Source organism: Bombus vancouverensis, chromosome 3, assembly GCF_051014615.1.
Source record: "Bombus vancouverensis nearcticus chromosome 3, iyBomVanc1_principal, whole genome shotgun sequence".
Lineage (NCBI taxonomy): Eukaryota > Metazoa > Arthropoda > Insecta > Hymenoptera > Apidae > Bombus > Bombus vancouverensis.
In genome coordinates, this window is record NC_134913.1 from 6928147 (window position 1) to 6942884 (window position 14738).

General features: G+C 28.8%; 1 protein-coding gene and 1 long non-coding RNA gene across 3 annotated transcripts; one reads left to right on the forward strand and one right to left on the reverse strand.

The window, feature by feature from the left end:
- Positions 1-560: 560 nt before the first annotated feature.
- On the reverse strand, positions 561-14534 carry LOC117165760 (uncharacterized). 2 transcript variants are annotated; one of them, XM_033349121.2, is made up of 3 exons: positions 14391-14534; positions 4180-4385; positions 561-2730 (listed from the first exon to the last, which is right to left on the reverse strand). In XM_033349121.2, the coding sequence occupies exons 2-3, from the start codon at positions 4358-4360 to the stop codon at positions 2015-2017; spliced, it is 897 nt and encodes a 298-aa protein (XP_033205012.1). In that variant the 5' UTR covers positions 4361-4385; positions 14391-14534; the 3' UTR covers positions 561-2014. The 2 variants fall into 2 exon arrangements, with proteins under 2 accessions (XP_033205012.1, XP_033205013.1); XM_033349122.2 differs by having other exon boundaries at positions 14401-14515.
- Positions 2646-4083, forward strand: LOC143305180 (uncharacterized). The gene is made up of 2 exons (XR_013061926.1): positions 2646-2784; positions 2881-4083. It is a non-coding gene; the product is annotated as an uncharacterized LOC143305180 (long non-coding RNA).
- Positions 14535-14738: the final 204 nt, after the last annotated feature.

Genomic DNA, 14738 nt, shown 5'->3' on the forward strand with positions numbered 1-14738 from the left:
GTACTCGTATATACTATGCTATGTTATATATCGTATGTACTCGTATAATTATAATATATTTAAACGGCATCGTAAACAATGAGTCAGACACTCTTTTGTTTCAAATCATCCATAACAGAAATTTAGCCTACAGTTAGCAAATAGGAGAGCTTGTGAAAATGAATAATGTATTTGTTGAAGAGATGACCAATGTCTCAAAATGTGTATAATGACGTCACTGCCCTTCGACTTACCTTTAGCATTGTCACGAACACTTTTGATGTAAGTTACAGAATCTTTTTTATGAATAAAAATGTTAATACTTTTGAGAGTAATTCTATTATTATTCGATTATGTTCCAAGAGCTGTGAATTTTTTTATGGATTGTAATAATAAGAAAAGATGAAACAAAAAAAAAATATATGCAAATATTCAACAATCTGTGATCAAGAATTCTCTTAATATATATCAAAAACAAAAAGTTAAAGGTATTCTCATAATATAAACAAAAAACATGGTATTCAAAAAGGAATCGTTCTTGCATATGTGGGTGGGTATACAACATGCAAACACACTATGTATTCAGGATACATTGGAACAGTGAAATTTATTTACAAATAAGAGAGATTAACAGAAATACATATAGTAAGGTTAGGACAATGTTTTTTTCTGGCACACTATGTTGTGATTTGACTCTTGACTATAAAAGAAAGAGTAGAAATGAAATTAATTCTTCGCTTAATTTTATATACAGGGTGGTTGGTAACTGGTGGTACAAGTGGAAAGGGGGTGATTCTACGCGAAAAAAGAAGTCGAAAATATAGAATAAAAATTTTCTTTTTTAATTTTTTCCATTGAGACAACGATCTACGGTGAGATCCGTTGTAACGTACCGCACGCGTCCGAGCGAAAATTCAAAGTCGATTTTCTCGAAAACAAAACCTCAAACGAAAAATTTTTATTCTATATTTTCGACTTCTTTTTTCGCGTAGAATCATCCCCTTTCCGCTTGTACCACCAGTTACCAACCACCCTGTATATAAGTACTATACGGTTTTATTTTACGTAAAATTTGCGAAAACGAAATATTGATTATTCAACAAGGTATTGAACATATTACATACATAAGTTACGTTCTATTTGCTAACTTTGATTAAATACTATGTATTAGTCGAAAGTATACTTTTGCTTCTCCATTGATAAATTTTAACATTTACTGTTTGCTCTATTTGAAAAATGCATTTTCATATCAAGAAAAACAAACAATTAGTACTTAATATTTAAAAAACAACGACGACGAGGAAATAAGTGTTTGTCTATACAATTATTAAAAAAATATCAAGTTTCAAAGATTCACGTTCTGCTATTTTAACTAATGTTATTTAATATCTTTTTAACTAATGAGTGATTCAACAATATTTTATTAAAAATATGATTTTCTAATTTTAAAGTAGACAATAAATAGGAAGAAATTCTTAACTTATCTTTCGCCTTCAGAAAAATTACAGAATTATAATCGAAAGTCCAATAAAATTTACAATTATATAGTTTCTCGATAATACTGTATAAACTAGTGTACGTAAAATAATAAATATATGCGCTGTAATAAGTATATCTGCGTGTACTCGCTGGTATCGTATTCGTGCGTACATATGTATATGCGTATATTTATATTATACGCGTATAGCATGACTTTTAATACATACAAAAACTCTCTGCATATGTTATATATTCCTGGGTATATAAAATAAGCGATAATCCGATTGAAATTGTATTTCCATGATATTGCCAATGTATTTCTACTACATAAATAATTTTATACAAATATCTGTATTATTCGTGTAATGTGAAGATATCGTTGTTTCTGTTGCATCTATGCACTGTCAATTAAAAGTGATCGAATATTCAAATAGTACATATAATACAAACAACATCTGCAGGATCATTAGGAACAAATGACAGTCAATTGATCGAAAGTAAATGGTAAATAACGAGGGAATATTCTCATATTTGAGTTATAAATATTCATTCTTGTTCAGAGGACGTGTTTCTCAGAGTGTTCACGGATGGAAACCTTCTTGCTATGAACAGATTGTTCTTGGAAATTTTCCGTATCGGACATATTTTCGTTGATCAATGCCCTGAGGGCAGCTGCCCTGCGTTCTCTTTTTGCCTGTCTCTCTGCAAGCTCTTCCATTTCAGACTCAAGGTCGTTCAAACGAGCTTTGGTTTGCATAGCCCTTGTCGCAGCAGCATTAGCGGACACTGAACTTTCGTCCTCGTTAATTAATTTCGACCATTTCGTAAGCATTGGTTTACTCTCTTCTAATCGATCGGTTTCGTCAAACAGCTTCGAACGTCTTTTAAACGTAGTTTCTGCCTCTTCGCTAATTGATTTTATGTCTTGCAGATTTTTCCTTGAACTGAGAATATTATCAACTTGATCCTGTCCTTGACGTAGGCGTCGTGGTTTTCTTAATACAGCATCGACCTCATCCTCTAACCCGAACGTGGCCAGTTTCGCTTTCAGATGTTGCGTCGTCGCTACGACATCGTTGGCAAAATTTTCAGCGAATCGACGTCGACTGCGCTGGCCACGGCTGTCGTAGACAATATCCTCGTCTTCGGGGAACAAGTTGTCGGTAGTCAAGGAAGGTAGTGGCAATTGGGAAGCGCGAATGGAAGGGTCTAATTCAAGGTCAAGGTCACGCCCAAAGGAAGTGTTGCGAGGACCAGAGAGGTCATGCGTGCCTGTAAAAACCGATATCTCAACATATGTACACTATTACACTTATACATATGTAGGTATGTATTATATTTGACTAATGAAAAAACAAATGTCATCTGAATTGAAACTCTCTTTAAAAGTTCACCATTTTACTGCAATGAAACCGCTTTTAGGTCGATGTAAGTACGCTGCCATTCGCTGCGTAATAGAATAAATAATCGACAAGTAGATATCGATAAACGGTTTAATTATAATTACGTTCAATTACGTTACAATTTATCGATTGCGGATTCATAGTTTATTTCTATATTTACTCTTTTCCGATAAATAAGCTTGGTAACAAGGATTGTTACAGTTTCAAGTAACAACTTTCTAATGGGATACAAATGGGAAACAATTATTTATTAAAATATGTACTTAAATAGAATCGGTATATCAAATATTTGTTACTATGTTCGTAAACAAAATATTCATTGATTAAATTCGATATTTGTCTGGAGAGAGAGCTACTTATATTTCATTTTATTTTATATCATATACTTAAATTGAGTGTTTCGTAAAATCTATTGATTTTCTCCTATTACATGCATATAAATTGACATAAAAAGATAGCAAAATCAACAAATGAAGAACATAAATTAATATGAGTGAATTTCAATAACATACGATATAAATACATTATAATGTGTAATCAATGCTTGTAATTAATGATGATGTTTTCATTGTCGGTAATAATGATATATATCGTTCTTTTCAAATTTTGAATAATTTTTTTTTAAATATCCGTAAACGAAATTGAAAATGTGATCTCGACATGCTCATAATGTAGATTATTTATCACATATATCTATGTAATAAACACATATATTAGCTTGGTTCTATATAATTTTACAATAGCACAGGTAATGTTATTCCATTTCTGTAACAAGAACTGAAGTTAAACTAAATTAATATATTTTATCTTTAGCTTAAAATATATAAAGGAACAGAATACACGAGCAATTTAAAATTGGAAAAAATAGTAATTAATATTTTATTCATATGTGGAACCTAAGTGATAAAAGATTAAGTTTCATTTTCTCACTTTTATACGAAGAAAAAAACGTTTAAATAACAGAAGTTCGTATCATGTCACAGGAGATAATAAATCATTAGACGTTGCAGCTTTATGTCACGATTTTATTTTATTTTATTATTGGGGCAAAGATTTTCTTACGATGACCCTCTATAGAGTAAAATTTTGTTGTGGCTGTAACAGCAGATGTATAGAACAGTACATTCGATTCATTTCACATCAGGACTTGGATCGGACATGCCACTCATTAATTACCAATATAATGAAAAATAATTCAGCATTTTCTTACTGACAATGAAAAGAGTTATTGACTACTACGGTTGTAATAGTTAAGGAGAAAGGGATTAGGATAAATTCACCCCTTAAAACCATTTTGGAAAACGACTGAAGATGTTACCGATGTCGCCTCGGCGGGCTGCGATCTCGTCAGCCAATGAAGTTCTTGGTTCAGAGAAAAGCGGTCGAGAACTGTATTTTCGATCCAAGTGGTCGACCATTGGCTTATAATATGATTCTCCTTTGTCATAGTTGCATCCATATACGCGTGTACGCGGCCTGCTAAGGATTGGCCTTGACATCTTGACAGAACTATTTCTTCGCTACCTGAAATTCCAAAGATTTATCATAAATAAACTGTTAAGTAGCTAACGATTCTGTAAGTGTTCGCAAAGAGCACCTCTTTGCAGTAAAATGACCTCTATACACCTTGACATATTTTGTTTTTTTTTTTTATTTATTTATTAAAATTACAATCAATTCTCGCGATGAGAATTTTCAGTAATTTTTCTGGCGTGGCGCAGTGACATGGCTGATTATTTATGATAAGTTAATACTTATTATAGATAAGTATAATTTATAAGTAAGTATTATAAATAAGTGGATATTACTTAATTTATATAACTAATTGAATCTAGCGTTTAGGTCTAGCGGGTAGTGCCCCTTCAGCCTGCGAATCTGGTCCGTCGTATCAAGTAGTCCAGTGATTAGGGGGTTTCGGTGTTTGTTGATTCTTTTGCTATATCTGTCGCTATATTTTGCTATTTCCTCTTTGACTGTGGGTATCTTGAGGTCGCGATGTATTGTTTCGTTGGTAACATACCAAGGTGCATCTATTAAGGATCTTAGCGTGACGTATTTTGTGATGCGTATTTTTCGTAGACCTAAGAATATGACCTTCGACTCTGTGAGGGTAGGAGTAAATTATGGGTATCTGTGAAAGAACAAGAGAGAGAGAGAGAGAGAGGTGTGAAAAATGTGAAAAGAGCATTAGTAAAAGGAAGCGGCAGGGTAGTGTCGGACTTACCGACTAAAACCCCACGGTGTCCAACCTGACGCTTAAATATTTATTATTTATCTTTAAATATTTATTATTTATTTTAAATATTTATTATTTGAAATATTTGAATGGAAAGAGAGAGAAGAGCCGAAGAAGATACAGAATAAGTGAAATAGTAACTTAATTAGTATAGTTCTGAGAGATATTAAAATACAGAGGATTAGAATCAGGACAGATTTAAGAGCAATAAATTTTGAGTTAATGTTAGGTGATGAAACAAAGGAGCTTATGCTAGTAGAGGAATGTTTAAAAGAAAGAAGAGAAAAGAGCATAGAAACAAAGCAGAGTACCTGAATAGAAATTGGTATAGTCAGTTGGGTATAGTACGAAAAAAGAATAAGAGGAAGAATATATATTAGGAATACTAATAAAGGGAGCGAGGATGAATAGGAAAAAGAAGGCATAAATGCAGAGTATGATATAACAAAATAAAGTTTAAGTACAATGAAGAAGACTAAAGAGAAAACACCCTACTGTATCCTGTTATACAAACACATACAGAGTATAGGTAGGTAGGCAATGTCCTACTGGACAAATTGTAAAATTTGAATAAATAAATAAATAAATAAAAAAAAAAAAGAAACAGGCAGGCAAAGTTTGGGAAGGCAAGATGTGGAAATTTAGAAAAAGAAAATAATTACTAAAGGGAAGAAAAGAACAAGGCACGTAAAATATGTGAGCTAGAAATAGGATAGTTAAAATTTAAGACATATAGTGGAAGATTGTATACGTATGAGCAGAACAAAATTAACGTTAGAGGAAATGTTAGGAAATGAAAGATCAGAGGTGATGGAAGGTGATGGGAGGGTTGAGAAGCGTGGTACGATTAAGGAAAGATAAAAAAAAGAAAAAATAAGCCGAAGGAATTACGTACATTGTTACAGAATTATGCAGTATTATGATCATATGTTTCTAATTTTAGCCTCAGTTCTAGTTTTCGATTTAATCTTAAGTTATCATAAGTATGGAGAGAGTGGGTGGATGAATAAGTATATCGTACTATAGTTATTGTAAACCAAGTCTATTTCTACTTCTTGACCGCCAAATTGAAATCAAATATCCATCTATACAACTATCTATCTATCTATCATAAAATCTGGTAACTTTGGTCAATTTGGCTTCTGAATCATTTTTTTTGTTCATTGTCTTCTTGTGTCTGGGCTGCCGATAGAATATAAAAAGTTTGGAGAGTCCTATACCTTTGCACATAAATAAGCGCTACTGGATTTCGATCTATATCCGACATTAAACTGATTTTATACCGAGTACGAATAAAACTAACTAAATCAAGTAGATCAAGGATATGTCGTATATCAAGAACAAGTTTCATGGAAAGTGCGTTTTATACACTTTTCAATCAATTGAAAGCTAACTAAACTAAATTTCTTGATTACTTTCGCACGAGCCATCGTTTAGTGATCATTTAATGACAATTTAAAAAAATAGTACGTAAGGACACAAACATGAAATGTGCAGTATTATTAGGTTTTCCGAAAAGTTTCTTTCGTTTTATAAGAAAATAGTAGACGCACAATGTTTTTTGTTTTATATTAGTTTATTAAATTATGTACGAACATAGTAATAGAAATAGAACGAAATGGATCATACCTAATTCAATAAAATAATATAAAATAGAAATTGTTGTTCATCTATTATCACCTTATGAAACGAAAGAAATTTTTCGGACAACCTAATACATATGTCGGGAAATGATAGCTGCTACTCTCAAGTAGCAAATAGGAAAATATTGGTTTGCTAAATATTGGCTATTGGTCTTAATAAAATGAATAAAACACATAATATTAATACAAAAATACTATGCTGTGTCTGATAAGGATTCTTATTTAATGCGAAATTTTTATAGATAATTACAGTAATCTTTCATAATAAAGGATTCAAATTCGCCAAAACACGGACATCAATTCTACGATCGTGTGACTACATCTACAAGAACACGTCAAATATAACAATGTCTGTACCGATAGATTGGCGGATATCATAGTCATACTTGTCCATCGTCGCCGTTGTGTTATACGGATGTGTGATTGCTCGTCAAATTCTAATGCATTGCATCACTCCGAAGTTTAATGACACTGTATCAATATCGGATCTTGTTCTCTAATCAAGACAGTACATAGTAATTCTTGTATCGATGCAAGTCGCAACGAATCTACACATATAAGCCTCTCAAAAGCCAAACTGATTAAACTCCACTTTTATGGAGTTTTCAATTTCATTATTTAGAAACATAATCACCGTGAAACTTCTTTAAAAAATGTATAAATTACTTCCATGAATTTATTTGCCTAAAGGAAACCGTATAAACAATCATAAATTCCAATGTGAGTTTTAAAAAATATCATTTGCAATGTTTTCATATTTTTGTTTTACATTTTCAATGCATGCAACATGTAGAACGCAACATTTAGCATATGTAGATTGCTTTAGAAGCCTACACTACACTTTGCTACAGCAGAAGGATATACATACACTACTGAACACAAGTACTTGGACACTTGCTGCAAGCCAATTAAAACATTGATATTTTTATTATATCTTCAACATTATGATAGAAGAATGTTTCTCTACTGTTAACTATTTACTTCTTGCTATAACTGAAACTGAATGTTCTGCTAAATTGAAACTGAAACGAGGATTATGTTTGGATCAATCAATTTCATATTTATCTCTAATATATAGTTCACACTTCATAAAATCTATATAAACTTTTAGAATGTGGTTTGAAACGCGTGTTCTAATTGTTGTAACAATAAAGTGTCAACGCTGAAGAGATACATTTAAAGTCACTTAACTTAGGTGTTTCCGTAAAAGCAATTTTCATTTATTTTCAATTATTGCTCTTTTATTTAAGAAACAAAAGAGACAACTGCAAAATTCAAGGCGTGTGTTACTTAGGAATATATCCTTTATGATGTAGATATGTATGTGAAAAGAAAAATGATCCGCGCTGTACAAATTTTGATCAACTTTTATCGTTTACATAAATAAATTTCTACTTTATTTTACTATATTTTTTTTTTTACTATTTCCGAGATAAACATTCAAATAAATTGCATCCTGAAAATTATAATATAAATTTATATTTTTAGTTACGCGGTTATCTGTTTATTTATATGGTTTTTTAGATAAAAATGAACTCTTCAATTGCCTGCGTGTATGTACTACCCTGTATTTATTCTATAGTATGTATAAGCACATTATTCTAATGCTTCACTTTTCATTTTTTGATTGTTTTTAACAGACTTTTCACTGAAAAAGCGTTTCATATAATGCTTTGTTAATTTTACTGCCATAATGTCAAGAAAAAGGTAAATACACATTTTGTTTTGAGTTTACATATAGAATTTATTAATACTTTTCTGATATTTCAGTTTGTACGTGTAGAGTCGGCGATAAAAAGATTTGGACATTGTACAATTTTAATTTCTAAGCTCTATATTTTCAGTAAATGTACAAGGACCAACAAAAACGTATTACATCACATTACATTACGCTATTATTAGTGATTATTTATTCTTGTCTAAATATTAATATAAGCACTAAAAGAAAGTGAATTTTTATGTCAGAAAAAGTTTCGGACACTAATACTAAAATTACTATAATACTAAATACTAAATTAATAATACTAAAAGTACATGTAAAATTAATCAGATGATACATATAAAACTAAAACCAATAATGATTATTCACTAAAATTTAATATTTAGTTGGGTATGCTATATGCTTGATAATATGGTGTTTTGTAATAGTGAAAATAAGTTTTTTTAAATAATCAATACTGCTTTGTTTCCTTTTTTTTTAAACGTTTTTGAATTGTTTTTTAACGTATCCCTTATTTTACGAATTGACCTTTTCTATTCGTAGTGATATATTACTAACTATCGTATTTCAAAACTTGTATATTCTCTTTTGCTATTCATTCTGAATAAATGAGTAACGAAACTAATGCACATTTGCAATCCGATGTGTTCACACTTGCTTTTCTTTACTGAGAAATTTCTGAATGGATATTTTGCGTCTGGAACTTTTTGTGACATAGAAATTCGCTCTTTTTCAATATTTCTTTTAAAATTTAGACAACAATAAATAATAACTCAAAAATTCTTTTTCTGCTATTATCTATGTAGTATAGTGTAACATAATGTAATACATTTTTGTTGGTACATTTACTGAAAATATAAAACTTAGAAATTAAAATTGTGCAATGTGCAAATGTTTTTGTGACCGGTTGTCTTTGAAATCTAGTAACGCCTCTGTCTTTATTTACTACGCAAGATACTGAATACTAATACAATACAGTACATAATATTGATATTATGACTCTAGCGTGTTGTTGTTTGTATTATTCGTTTATTTCAACTTTCACTGTTAAATCAAATTTGTTTACCATTCACTTTCCAGTGAACTTCTTTATTTAATGAAATATAGTAAACTATATATAGTAAACTAAAATATAGTAAACTATAGTAAAATATAGTAAAATATAATGAAATATAGTTATCCTGGAAGAATGTGAGGTAACAGGGGGATCAAAGGGACTGGAAGAGACACTAAAGGAGACAGGAGAGGGGCTAGCAGTGCTGAAAGTGATAATGGAGAAAAGAAGAGAATACAGCTAGAATCAAAGGCCAAAGAACGACAGGCAGAAGGGTTAGGGCAATATAACAAAGTGCAATGTAACATATGTCGTATTACAAAGTAGCATAAGTGTACTGTAAGGTGACTTAAGTAGTAATGTAAGAAAGTATGTAAACCGGAAGTCGTCCAAAGCCGAAAGGCAGGGACTAAGTTTAATAAATAATAGTAAACAAATTTATCTTATTCAAAGAAAAATATAAAATTAGATATAAAAAATGGTAATAAAAAATAATTAAAATTTCATTAAAAATAAACAAATACTTATATAAAGAATATTTTACATATATTTTAAAACAAATTCTCGAAACCTGTTGTTTTTATGAATAGAGATAATAAATGACAAAAGATTGTAACATAATCTGAGCTATGGAAATTGGAGGGTTAATATTGCGCAAAAGATGTAAAAATAGTAAGAAGAGAATAATGAGAATGGGATACTTTTTTGAATTGTAAAAACAACAAAAATTGTTCATTTAGTGGAATATTAAACAAATATACACTATACCTAAGTATTAAAATCTGAGACACAAATACTTTTGTATTTCTATTGTATAATCTTAAATTAAGATACAATACGTTATACGTATACATGGCAGGTTGCCAGATCATTTCATTTTCACGTATAATTTTCCAGTTGGCAATGTATAACGGCGTCGCATCATTAAATAGTTGGAAATGTGTAATTAGACGTTAAACCAAAAAACTATTTTCATCAAACTAAATTATAAAACGAATAGGCTCTGTTGAGAAACACTACAAAGGAATTGAAATTTCTCAATTATTTTATTCCAAGCATGTATTTCGCCATTTGTATTACATTTTGAAAACAACTTTTTCGGAATAAGCAAAGTAAAAAATGTTAAAAATTTTTTTTGTAATATCACCTAACTACAAATAACATATTACTGATTAATTGAAGATAATGATAATTTTTTGAATTGAAGTTGTTCCTTTCCTGTTGCCTTTTTTGTTATTTAATCTTTTTATTTTAAACAATTTTTCAATGGAAAATGTATGAAATACTAAATTCCTCGTATAATGTTGCTATAGAGTTTCTAGCATGAGTAACCAGTAAATTGGAACAAGAGAGCAACTATAAGTTGGTCAAAAATAGACCATGTCTAATTTGGTGTCCGTGAACTGAACTGGCACATAGTACTCTCAAGTCCCGGACGACCGCCTTCAATTACGAAGTATGTCTGACCTTATTGTTTTTTTCAGATTTATATCTTTTATTCTTATTATTCTCTCGATTTATTTATTTATTTCTATATTTTTCTTCCCCTAAATCAATCATTTCGTTTCTGTTTTACGTAAGAACCAACAAGAAATATAGTATTTTCGCTTTCGTAAGTATATTTCATTTGCTTTCAAACCAATTAAAGTGATAGGATATATACTGTATTTGCAGCTCGATATCAAGGTATTGATTTTTTATATCAAATATTCAATTCCTATATTGACTCAACAATACAAATAAACGTAAATTCATACACAACTAGATATTATCTAAACTCAATGATTACTTCGGAGGCATATATGTTCTGTTATGTTGTAAAAGATATATCGCTATGATCAGAATTTTAATTTAAAGTATATTTTAAGTAAGATATATATTTAATACGCATTTAAAATATAAATTTATGTTATAGAGTGTTATGGCAATAATATATATAATATAGAAGTATTTGTATGTATACATATGATACTATATTTTCATATATTATATCTGAAAACATTGAGTTATTGAAATGTACGAATGGTGCAATGAATACTTACTTACCTATATTACTATCTTTAATTATTATTGTATCTAATAATTGTAGTACATACTTTTTTTAAATTTATATGCTTCAAGTTCTATCACATACTGTTAAATTATATTTATTGGAATAAATATTTAATTATCACAATATATATAATGTATCAAATCTAAAATATTTATTCTGAAAAGATAGATATAATACATAACTAACAAAATTTCTAATTCAATTTTTGCAACATTAAAATAGCTTGATCTATCATGAACTATCAGGAGTAGTTTGTAATGGTTTATAATAATGATATACGTCAATTATTTTGTTATATATTTATAATGTTATATATTTTTAAATACGTTATACATTCATATTTTATAACATGGAAGATATATTTGCCCTCAATCTCTTTAAGAATTGTTTTCTTTCTTTGCTCATATTTTATGCTTTCACAAAAAAATTACGTACTACGAATAGTATATTATGCATATATGTTAATATAAAATCACAATGAAATTTCTGAGAAACTTAAAGTTAAATATAAGATGTATGCACGCATAAACCAAGTTATTATAATCGATTCAGTTCAAACGTAATTGTAGTATTACAAGATTTTGATATGCAACGAATAAAAAAAAGATATAAAATTGATATGATTCAATCAACTTGTAAACATTTTACATTGCTTCTATGTAATTACTATTTAAGTATACAAAATGTCAAAATCAGTATTAAATATTTCGTAATTTGTAACATTTACGTAATGTCATAGAAACAACATAAACAAGTAAACTTCAACTACACAAGTAGTCAAACTAGTCAAAATATACTTAAACTAGAGTTATACAAGATAACTATCATAAGTAGATAACACGATGTATGTTTTCGAAAAACACTCCTTTCACATTTACAACAAAACAGAACATGAGGTCCCTGATAATTTATTAAAACATGTATAAGAAACAAGAATCAAAAATGCCATATTATGTAAATAGCAAGTAAAACATACAAAATTAAAGTCTAGAACTAAATTCTTTTCTAATACAACCAGGTATGAAACATTATATTTCAATTTCTTAAAAACTAGCTAATATAATATTTTTCTGATCTGTTCTCATAATAAATCTACCCATATACATTCGATATGAAAAATACAGCAACATCTGTCTATAATTACTCTTCCAAGTAAAAATCGAATACTTCACTCAATTTTTTATTTTCTTACTTCGATAATATTATGTTGTGTAACGTATTATAATTATTTAAATTTAGTATAACAATCACCAAAAAAGTTATGAAGAAATTAATGTTATTGAATCAGTTATTTAAACTAAACAAAAGTTTTACACTGCATGTCTATTTAAAAAATTTTACCGATTTTGGAGAATATATCACGTTTTAAAGAATATAAGTAATATACCTACTTGTAATTTTAACGTGATATTTATCGTCGTTTTTGTATGTAGTTATTTATATTTACGGTTTTACATATATTAAAAAAAACAATTTTTATTTTCCAACTCTGTGTGACAAAATAAAATTGACTTGTCAATGAAGCTTAATAATGTTTATAATTATCAGCGGGCAATTACCAATTAAAGAAATATAAATTTAATATAAAATTAAGTATCTAATGCACAACAAAGCTACTTAAATAATATTTTGTTATGTTAAAAAGAACATTAAAACATTTATGAATTGAGAGAAATATTAAACATTTTAAAAATGTTTATCGATGTGTAATAACTATAGAAATTCTTCGTATTTTTATTTTTATTGTTATTTTTATCATCAATATTACTTTTATCATTATTATTCTTGTTAATATTATTAGTACGGTTGTTGTAATTGTCATTAATATTTTGTTATTTAATAATTTCAATAATTTTGTTATCATTCACATCGTAACTAACACAAGTCTTATAAAGTCATAATTATTTATTAAATTATGATGCATTTTTTTATGAAGTTTAATTTGAAACGAAGAGTAGGTACATACCTAAATAAGTACATACATATATTCAGTAGTGAGAGTGCGTTCGTTAACACGTTACGTAAGAACTACCAAATTTAGCTTGCAGACATAGTTTTAAAATAATGATATCGATTCCAAAATCATTTCAATCGAATCATTTTTTTATAATTTGCAACAAAAATAAGTATTTCAGATTTATTAACGACTTTCTATTTCAGCCATTATTGTCTATATTTCAAAAACCCTTATTATACATAATGCGGTTTTTAAGCGTATTTGAAATAACTAAGTGTAATCAGATGTTAGTTATAATATACAATTATTTAAAATGCCAAAACGAATTTCTTAAACATTTAAAAAAATATAATAAGTAATTCGAATTATTATAAAAATATATAAATATAACTAAATGAAATATTTTTTAATTTTTGATCAAATTTATTTAGCGTAAAATAGGTATCATAATAAAATTAAAAAATCGTGGAAGTTGTGAAATGTGATAAACAATAGAGATAAATGAAAATTAGGCTAATGAAAAAAGATCAGAAGAGAGTAACAATAGATAGCAACGTTTCTATTTTATACATGTCTTATGGTTATAACTTTCATCAGGCCCAAAAAAGCAAAGTTTTAAGGTAGATTAATATAGTATATTCACGTCAAAGTCAATACTAGCAATGTAGATATTATAGTATTGTCATTATTACCCTATCCGCGATTTTTAACTGAACACTTTTCACGAATGACACTGTACTAAATGCATTCAATGTTACTCGAATAAATCAATTTAATTTATATATATGTATATTCTAATAAGCATCACACAAGCATACATAAGTACAAAAAAATGTATGGCATTATAAAATTATAATATTTTGTACCTGAACTTACAGGGTATCCTATAAGACGTTATTTGCTCGGAAGTAGCGACACGACTCTCGCAGACGTTGTTACGTTCGTTATTTCCCACTCCTTTCAAGATCCTACCCCTTCCCCTTTATTCTGTTTCATCTAATATGTATTTCTCACTAATTTACTTGTACTCGATAAAAGTACACATCATCCATCACACATCCATCTAAGTATATTCGCGTTAATAATATGAAAAATAATAATTTAATAATATGAAATTTTGAATAATATGAAAAATGGCTTCCGAAAATATTACGTGCCATTTACGTAGCATCGTCAACATTATTTTTGTTAACAAAACTACTGATCCAAGTCAT

Bases quoted from the DNA above. Each gene is read 5' to 3' on its own strand.
- LOC117165760 (XM_033349121.2), bottom strand. From the start codon at position 4,360: ATGTCAAGGCCAATCCTTAGCAGGCCGCGTACACGCGTATATGGATGC. The intron at 2,731-4,179 runs GTAACATCTTCA...CGGTTTTTACAG, and splicing joins AGCCCGCCGAGGCGACATCG to GCACGCATGACCTCTCTGGT.